The sequence below is a fragment of the Sinocyclocheilus anshuiensis genome, unplaced genomic scaffold (assembly GCF_001515605.1).
Source record: "Sinocyclocheilus anshuiensis isolate Anshui unplaced genomic scaffold, SAMN03320099.WGS_v1.1 scaffold314, whole genome shotgun sequence".
In the NCBI taxonomy this organism is placed as follows: domain Eukaryota; kingdom Metazoa; phylum Chordata; class Actinopteri; order Cypriniformes; family Cyprinidae; genus Sinocyclocheilus; species Sinocyclocheilus anshuiensis.
This window is the reverse complement of record NW_015546027.1, coordinates 354,967-365,303: the sequence shown is the minus strand read 5'-3', so window position 1 is coordinate 365,303 and position 10,337 is coordinate 354,967. Positions and strand designations below refer to the sequence as shown.

The following is a 10,337-nucleotide window of genomic DNA, read 5'->3' as shown; positions in this document are numbered from 1 at the left end:
GATAACACCGTATACCGTGATAAAAGCATTAGCAATTAATCGCAACATGAAAATTTGATACCGGCATATCCCTATTCCAGAGTTTGGGCGCTAAATAGGAAAAGGATGCCACCCAGAACAACCACCCACTAAAGCATTACAATAATCTAACCTTGAGGTCATGAAAATAGCTTTAGATATTGTACTCCATGACAGCTGGGAAAATCATGAGATGAGAACATAAATGATGTCTAACTATGTGGTGTAACTATACAGTAAAAAGTATATGTTCTTCATCCATCCCCCGCCCCCCATTGCATTTTTCCACCATGTTCTTTGGACCATATGACTTTGATTTGGTTTTTAATTATTGAAAATTATTGAAAATTATGCCAAAAAAATCACTCTTTTTATTATGATAGCATAGTTACAGCAGCATTTGTTTTTTATATGCCACCAAAAAATTTATTTTTTGTTTTATTATTATTAGGCATTTTACATTTACTGGGGTATGACAGTTTAGAGAATTGACATGAAAAAAATGTTTTTAATAAATGAATAGATCAGTTATAATAATGAGCATCACAACACTGGTACATGTGCTGTGATTGAAACATTCACATTGTTATGGGACGAACGAGACGTGAGACGTGTGGATCCATTTGCAAGCTTTATTTAGGAGACGTGGTCAGAAACTGGCATGGGTCAGACAATGGCAAACTGGTATGTAGAAGACAAGGCAAGAGCAATCAGGTAAAGAAGCGAGGGTCAGTCGACGGCGAACGTAATCCAACAGGGCGAGACTAGAGGGATAATCCAGGTACAAGGCAAAGGTCCAGGCAGAGGCAAACAGTTTCTGAACAGGGCAAGACGAGAGAGGTAATCCAAAGTACACAGGCAATGATCAGAACACGAGAAAACACAGACAAGGCAAGACTAAGCTAAGACTAGAAAACTTAAAGCAGGCTCCGTAAGGTAGCTATCAGCTATAGCAGGGATACACACTAAACAATACTCGGCGTTGAATGGTGGTGTGAGACACCTTAACGATACCCATCCCTAGTAGTGTGAGAGTCCATGTGGAGAGCGGGTGACCTCTGGTGGTGAGTGAACGGAAGTTTATAGACCGGATTCGTGACACACATCAAGAGAGATACTTCTGATCACTTTTTTCCTGATATCCTGACATGCTTATTTGAAGTGCCATCATGGTCTGTTTACCAACTGTTTTCAGTTGATCAAATAAATCAGCAGAAACTTTAACATAAATCTACGTCATAAACTCAATTGTTATTTTTTTGTATAGTCATGTCAGGTATCAGAGGTTCACAAAGAACATGTTTTCAGACAGCATGCCTTTTCAGTTTCTTGTATGGCATATTGTCTGAGTAAGGGATTACATAATGCTTGCAACTCAGAAGTGTTTTCAACATCTGAAAAATAAACATTTTTTTCTGAATGTTAAAATTATTTTGGAGACCATTATGTAATATTGTTCTAAAGGGGCATTGCAATGTGAAATGCGATTGCCTTTTGTGCGTTTCACACATGCATAATAAAGCATTCAGTGTGTGCATGTACAGAGCACTTTCTAGCATTTAGAGTGGATTTGTGTAAGAGCTTCCTGCAGGGCTTTGAATGTCATGTTTCAAGTTGCGGCGAGTTGTGTGCATTCATAATAAGGTGCTCAAACATACAGTAGGTACACATACTCATACCCTGCTGTTATGTGGAGGAGGAGATCTATTCACAAATACAAGAGCACATAATTACCTATACATTTTGTGACCTGTTTTGATTTTCCCCTATGCCACACAAAAAAAAGTGTGTGTGTGTGTTTTGTGTGTGAGAAAAAAGGTGGGAGAATAAGTGTCTCAAACCACTTTGTGTGTGTGTGTGTGTGTGTGTGTGTGCATGCTCACTGCTTCTGTGTATGTAGGACCACTCACTGTTCAAGCAGCCTGACCACACACTGGCATTTTGTATCCCTGCCCCCTCATGTTCTGCACAACAGAATACTAAAGAGCCTTTTTTTTCTTTCTCACAAACGCACACCCACCTGATGTGTGCTCGACTTACAAAAGTGACTGTTAGTTGTAGAGCCAGTTTGGTAAACCACAGAAGCAGTGTGTGTGTGATTGATTAAAAATTGGGAAGAGATTATGCTTTTGCAGTTCTGTCCATTCTTCTGCAAAGAAGGAACATTGGTGCCTGCCCAATTTTAGCCATGCAGCTTTTGTTTTTGTTATTTTCATGCCAAGACATATTACGTGCAGTTTACTTCCTTCTATTTCTTTGTTGTATTTTCTTTATTTGTTATTCAGTGTCAGGGTGACACAACTTTTCTGATATCACAATGAATATAACAGCCTCATTAAAAGAATGACATTTTAAAAAAGAAAACCATATAAAGTATGACGTATTCTTTTATTTTTTATTTCTTATAAAAATGTTGCAAAACCAAGTCACAGTCATGTGTTCCAAAAACAAAAAACACAAAACATAACATTTATTTAGATTAGGCCTGTGACTTATTAGCCACATGACTGTATAAAGGTCAATAATTTTCTAAAGCATAATAATGTAAACATAATGATTTGTAAATTCATATACCCTTGAATAATATATTTAAAAACTTTTTGGAACATAATTATGATTATAATTTTTACTTGAAGTGTACGCCTCATACAGTTTTTAGTTACATTTATATGGTATAAATGGTATAAAAGTTTTTCAAAACAGAATTAAACCAATATGAATAGAAGTAATATTTACATATTTAATACTAGATTTTTAAAATATTTTTTCTTTCTTTGACGCTAAATTGTTTCCAGTCACTAATATCACTAACATATCAAATGGGTGAACTGTTGATATCCATATTCACTGCTTGTGAGGCACCAAAATATGGCTAGGGTTATCATAGATAAATGCAGTTGTCACTCCCAGAGATTTTATCCCTGTCAGACATCCATGCATTCATGATATTTTCATAATTGTTTCTATTCTTATGTAAATTAAGTTGGGTGTTGTGTGACTGTTCTAACAGTTTAATCTCTTTTGCTTTTGAAAGTACACTCAGGACAAGTCAGGCCACCAGGTATCATGTCCATGCTCGAGGATGAGGAGGGTGAGGAAGGCAGAAGGGTGGAGCGAGAGTCAGACAGAGACAGTGCAGTAGACAGTGCTCTGTCGTCAGAGATATCGGATGGAGGGAGAACTGGAGAAAAAGAGGAAGGGATTGGGCTTTGCCTTCCAGGAGAAAAGTAAGTGATTTTATCATGTTTTCTTGTATACATAAGGCTGAATTTATGGATTTGCAAATTAATTAATGAATTGAATAATAATTGCTTTCACTGATATTAAGTCTACAGAAAAGTGCACAAAAAATAAATGCTTTTTTAATTTCCATTTCTTCTCTCATTCCTCAAGGTGTGGTCAGATGTATAATCGCTCCGAGACTTCTGATTATTCTACACGTTCATCTGCCTCATTAAATGAGGAGCAGTTTGAGGACTATGGAGAAGGAGAGGATGGAGACTACACTCCAAGCAGCCCCTGTCCAGACGATGAGATCCGCTTTAATGGATGTTCAGATCTGGGCTCTTCTGTTTCCTCCAGGTGTGTTGTTTTTTGTATGTCCGTGTGTGTATTCCTAATTTTTATTATTATTATTTATTGAATTTTTTTTTTTTTACATCTAACTACAGCAGTACTGTCTCTCCCCTGCCCCAAAGCCTGTTTTCAAAGGGATTTACTTTAAAATGAAAGGATGATTAGTTAAGAAGTCCAGATATCTGCCTTCATTACACAAGATTTCTTTCAGCATGTATATATTAGTGACTGTATTAGTGGATGGAGCTGTCTGACTGCGGGGAAACTTTTTCACTCACAAGGGATACAGCGTATTGGTTCTTTTTAGTCCTGACACACTATCCAAAAGGCTGAAAACAACTTTTGTGCATTTAATTTTTTTATCAAATTTACTTGTTCTAAACATTTTTACCTGTCCCCCAAAACCACTACCTTCTATTTTCAGTATTTTAATAAAAAAAATTAAAAAGGAAACATTTTACCCCTCCTGTCTGCTCAGCCATTATATGTCTATTTTTTTTAAAGGGGTCAAATGATGCGATTTCAAATTTTCCTTTCTCTTTGGAGTGTTACAAGCTCTTGGAGCATAAAGAAGATCTGTAAAGTTGCAAAGAATAAAGTCTCAAATCCAAAGAGATATTCTTTATAAAAGTTAAGAGTCAACCACGCCTACCTAAAACGGCTCATTCTAACATGCCCCCACATATCTACATCACGATGTGGGAAGATTTGCATAACGTCGCCCAAATGTTCACGCAAAGAAAGAAGGCGTAACTTTTATTCTCGCTGTAGTATTGTTACTGCCGCCATGTCGTGAAGGCGCTGTGTGTTTCATTGTGAAAGCGAAACTACTTTGGTTGGCCTTCCAAAATAGGATGATATCCACTTAGTCGTGCCTGGAGCTGATCCGTGCTGGTCGCTGAGGAAATACATCAACTTCCAATCACAACGCACTGGATAGCTGGCCAATCAGAGCACACCTCGCTTTTCAGACCGATGAGCTTTGTAAAAATCGACGCATTTCAGAAAGGCAGGGCATAGAGGAGAAACAATAATGTACAGTATGTGGAAAATAATGTGTTTTTTGAACTTTAAACCGCATAAACACATTTCATTACACCAAATACATAAAATAATGTTCTTTTTAGCAACATCATATGACCCCTTTAAAAGGAAGATGTTGATTTGTAGTATAAATCAAATTAAACAAAATAATCTGCTTCATATGATACATGTTCTGTCATCTAATATGCATATCTGATTGTAAATCATATTATAATAACCCATAAGTGAAATGTTGATATTTCTAGCCTGAAATTTTTTTCACCATGTAAATGATTTATATTTGTACACAATCTACTACCACCCTCAAAGGATGGTGGTCATGTATTATAACGATTGCATCCTTGTACCTAACTTCTAGTGCTCAAACTGATGGTGCTACAACTCAGTGTTACCACCATCCCCCAGTCTTCTCTATCCAAATATTTTTCTTTGGAAGTTGCATATATAATCTACTTGGCTCAAATAACTGTTGAGGCATGTTTGAATAGGCATGACGCTTCTTTGGGGGGACATTTTTTTTTATCAGACTTGGCTTTCTAGAGATTATCACTTTTTATTTTAGTTTCTTTAATTTTCACGATTGTGTAGTATTTTTTCTACATTCTGCTTATATTGTTTATTGAATGTTTTCAGAATGCTCATTTGATGTGCCATGAATGTGTTTGACCTAGTCTCTCTCTCTCCCTCTCCCTGTTTCCTCCAGTGCTGGTCAGAGTCCTCGGAAGATGCGCCATGCTGGTAACCAGATGGATGTGTTTTGCTCTCAGTGTTGTAAAAGGGTCAGTCTGCTCAATGACCTGGAGAACAGGCTGAAAAATCTCAAAACCAACAGGTACTGCAGAGGCTACAGTTTACATCTGTTATGAAAGATAAAGTTGTAAAATACTTTTTACTGGGTGTAAGCTCATCTTCAGGAAGACTTGTTAGAGTTAAATCTTTGAAATAAGGGTTAAGTGGTTATTGACTTGTCTAGTTTCTCTTCAGTAATGTAAAAGGAGTTACCCCTCACATCTGGGAAATAAGCTTTTAGTGGCTTGGAATCCATGTTAGAGGCGCTTTGGGAGGATTAGGGGTTATCAGTTCTTCATTGTCTTCCTGAGGGCTACAATAGACAAAATTAAAGTGACGGTGTAATAGAGGCAATGTGTTCCTCAAGGAGTTAATGTGAGTATATGAGAACACAACTGAGGTGGAGGAGCTCTGATATCTTGCTGCAGTCTCTCTGCACCACTAATGATTTTGTTTATCTGACTCTGTGCATTCTGTATTTTGAATCATTCTCACTCACATCCACATTCACGCATGAACAAACAGCCAAACTCTTCTGAGGCTTTGGATACGTTTTTCTTCTTTTCTTTATCCCTGCCAATTTCAAGGATTTCCAGTGAGTTTACTTTAACTTTTTTTTTTCTTTTGAGAGGGCTTGTAATTAGCTTCTCATATCTTAGCCTCTCAAAACAGAGGATGAACTAGTAATTGGATCATATTTTGGGGAAGAGAGTGTCATATTATTGAAGGGGAAGAAAGCAAACAAGACAGGACGAGCTACAGGATAGAGAGGAGGAATGAAAGCTAAATGCCCTGTCAGCAGGCTGCTTCAAGAAATGCATTAGTTCACACCTCATTCTGTCACTGCTAGAAAAAGCTATGTCGGCAATAACTCTGTGTGTGTGTGTGTGTATGAGAGAGAGAGAGCAGGAGAGAGTTTTGTGTATGAATCTTTAGTATGTGCTGCTTTCCTATAGAAATTATTCATATTTGAGTTCTGAGTGGACAGTGAAGACTTTAACAGTCTTATAGAAAGGAAACCATTAACAGTCACATCCTTCAGTTGCTTTCTACTTTTGTTGTGTTGATCTCTTCTCCAGTAACTTGAGTAACTGCAAGTTTTACTCAAGTAGCAGTTGTATATTTGAGCAATGTAACAAACTCTATTCAAAGACTTTTTGTGAGCTTTGTTAAGTTTGGAGGTATGTGAACTGATGTTCGTGCCAGGGCCGACACTATATTCAAATATGTTGTGAGTGAGTCTGGGTTAAAGGGTTAGTTCACCCAAACATTTAAATTAGCCCATAAATTACTCACCCTCAAGTCATCCTAGGTGTATATGACTTTCTTCTTTCAGACGAATCCAGTCGGAGTTATATTAAAAATTGTCTTTGATCTTTCAAGCTCTATCGTTGTACTCAGCGGGTGTTGCAGTGCTTCGGTTCAAATGACGTGAAATAAAAAGCACCCTTCCACAAAAAAAGTGTCTCACACAGCTCCGGGTGGTGAACAAAGGCCTCCTGTAGCGAATCGATGCGTTTTTGTAAGAAAAATATCCATATTCAAAACGTAATAATCACTTGAATCTAGAAATTCCGGGGGAATTACGTATGAGGTCAGCGCTGCGCATGCGCGGCTCAGAAGTGACGCACGCGGAGAGATCGAAACAAAACAACGGTCACTAATTAGAAGTACAAAACGAGGATTTGTAAAGAAGAATGTCGGAGGATTTCGATATAAGCCAAGAGGAGACTTGTTTTCCTTTGCTAAAGTAATGAAACTTTGCTTCTTTTGATCCTGTAAACAAACGTTGGTTTTCACGAGACGCACCGGCGCATGCGCAGCGCTGACCTCATACGTCATGCTCCCGGAACTGCTTCTGTGTACAACTGTTGGCGCAAGCTAGATTCAAGTGATTATTACGTTTTGAATATGGATATTTTTCTTACAAAAATGCATCGATTCGCTACAGGAGGCCTTTGTTCACCCCCCGGAGCCATGTGAGGCACTTTTTTTTGTGGAAGGGTGCTTTTTATTTCACGTCATTTGAACCGAAGCACTGCAACACCCGCTGAGTACAACGATAGAGCTTGAAAGATCAAAGACAATTTTTAATATAACTCCGACTGGATTCGTCTGAAAGAAGAAAGTCATATACACCTAGGATGACTTGAGGGTGAGTAATTTATGGGCTAATTTAAATTTTTGGGTGAACTAACCCTTTAAGTGCAAAAATGTCTCTAGCACTTTACACTAATAAAGGTACAATTTGGTGTCCCATTGCTTTTTAAAAGCATTAGACACACAAATCTGATGTTTTTGTTTTGAGAATTATTATCTAACATATAATTAACTAACATGTCTGTATCACCCTATAATTTGGTGATTTTGATCTGTTCCACATCAGAGCAATTGACCATTATGACTAAAATCATATAGAGTATGTTATCATATAATAACATATGTTGAACTGCCATTCAATTAATTGTTGTACAAATATATTTTTAATTATTTTTCTTAACTTATTTTCAGCAAAATGTAACGTAAATATCAAACTGAGGGATTTACACCTGTTAATATGAAGTTCTAATTGGCTCTCTTTTGTTTGTTTTCCAGCCCAAACAGAAAGATCTCCAGCACTGCATTTGGAAGGTAGGTCAATATCGCTCTGCTCATTGTTTGTTTGTGTAGTCTATGCTGTTCGTTACTGTGTTTGTTTCCAGCTCCCTCACTGCTTTGACTGTGGTTAAATAAATGTTATATAAAGTTGTGATATCAATATTATTAAGCTGGCAATATTAACCACAAGGTGAAGACAGTTTGGGAAAGGAATGTCAATTCTAATGTAATTGAGATGGTTTTAGTGAAACTTTATACTCCAGTGATAAGTCAGTTGAAGATTTACAATAGAACAGAAGCACATAACCATGGAAAATTGCCTAGATTGCCTATGTGTTCTAGACCTGTACTTGCCAAGCTTTTTTGTCTTATGTACCACAACAGCCCCTCAGTAAGGTTACATCAAATCAGAAATGTGTTCAAATGTGAAATGGTTGTAAAATGACATATGCAACCATACATATGTCTCTCGTGAGTCTGAATCTGCTTGAAAATGATTAATTATTAATATTATAGATATTAAATAGATTTTCATCGAGGTTCCAGGCTTAGAATGTTATGGTTTTTTGGCATAGTTGGGGTTTTATTTAATTGTTATATTTGATTATTGAATATTTGCATTGACTTCAGTGATTGCACCCCATGCTAATACAATTTGAGAATTAAGCAATCTGTGTTTATTTTAGTTAATTACTGAATTAGTTGTATCTGCCGAATGCTTTGAGATGGAGAGAGCTTAGCATTTTTGTGAAGAAGAGAGTGTGTCATTATATGTATATATATATATATATATATATATATACACTCTGCTGGAAGTATCATCCACATACAATTACAAAACACTTACACAACTTACACACTTTGTTTAAAAATCTTTTCAAGAAAACCCTAGGGCATGGATACCCCTGGTTGGGAATCACTGCTATAGACAGTTCCCTTTGTGTTTAATTGCAAGAATCTAATCAAATGTTGTGTGGGAGTGTAAACGCTGGGTGGTAAAAATTGTGTGGGTGAATGGCGGTTTTTCTTGTCCCTTTGACAACCAGTCTCCTACTCTAAATCACAGTGACAAGATGAAAGTGGCCTGCCACAGCTGACCTGAGTGTAAGAGAGAGGGAGGAAGCAGAACCACAGAGAGAAACCAATGTGTGTAATTTGTATAATGGATTCTCATGTGTGAAGTAATTGCTTTAATGAGAATGACACGCAGCAATAAAACAAAGTGACAACCAAGACCTGACTCTGCAGAAGAGTTATGTGAATGTGAATTTGTGTACACGCAAGATTACGGCTCTCAGAAGCTAATGCAAGTGGGATAAGACTAAGAGAATAGCGTGTGTGCCGGCGCATGCGCTTTTGTCTTTTAGATGAGTGCTGTTTGGTTCTGTGTGGGTGGGTCGACTGGATCGGACACTACATCAGCTCTCACGATGCCTGTACTGGTCAGTCCCTTCTCTCCCTCGTCACTGCAGTGCTCCTAAAGATGCTCAGGCATGGAATATAGATTCATGGAATGGAAGAGTGGTCTGCTGCAGTGATGCAGCATGGGTAGTGTAGTTTGTAGTAGTATTGATGCTGCAGTGTAGTCCAATCCATCCATAGGTCTGAGCAGATAGGTAAGTGGGACGTTCCTCTTGCAAAATATAGCTGTCAGCATGGGATCTGAATGCTGAGGGTGCAAAAAATTAACTGGTGCAGTGTGAGATGAAACAAAATATAATGTAATTGTAATGTTATTGTGATGCATTATATTTTTATGACTCACTTATCTTGTTTATGTGTGTTGTTGGGTCCAACAGGCAGCTGCTCCACAACAGTAACCTCAGCAGTATTAACGGCAGCACAGAGGATTTGTTCCATGACAGCATTGACTCCTGTGAAATAGACATTACTGAGAAGGTAAAAATCCCCTCACAGCACAATCACTTCCTTCCTGAACACAGCCCTGTGAAGACTGCATCAGCAATGCTGACTGTCTTTGGAGTGTCTTTTAAAACACACGCTTAGTCCTGACCGGCGCTCAGGAAATCACAACTGTAGATGTAAGCTTCTTAATGCAGGGGGTCAAATGGGTTCAGGTGATGCTGATGACTTAAACTGGATTTTGTCTGTATCTGGGTGTGCATTATTATGTCCCAAGGGTTGGTTTTAATTTAACTTTAAAAACTTTAAAAACAGATTTCAGGATTTTTCATCGAACTGTTTTCCAGACACATACTTTCAATCTTGAAATATAAAACATCTTCAGAAAATTGTTTCTATGATGTATATACTGTGTATATATATATATATATATATATATATATATAAAA

General features: G+C 37.5%; 1 protein-coding gene across 3 annotated transcripts in view; it reads left to right on the top strand.

The window, feature by feature from the left end:
* Positions 1-10,337, top strand: part of LOC107698694 (rab11 family-interacting protein 4B) — a 29,928-nt gene that overhangs the window by 5,199 nt on the left and 14,392 nt on the right. For all 3 annotated transcript variants that reach the window (XM_016499785.1, XM_016499784.1, XM_016499786.1), the window contains exons 2-6: positions 3,053-3,245; positions 3,412-3,600; positions 5,342-5,470; positions 8,023-8,058; positions 9,825-9,924. In XM_016499785.1, the coding sequence (XP_016355271.1) occupies positions 3,085-3,245; positions 3,412-3,600; positions 5,342-5,470; positions 8,023-8,058; positions 9,825-9,924 (615 nt within the window). In that variant the 5' untranslated portion in view covers positions 3,053-3,084. The remainder of the gene's footprint in view (positions 1-3,052; positions 3,246-3,411; positions 3,601-5,341; positions 5,471-8,022; positions 8,059-9,824; positions 9,925-10,337) is intronic.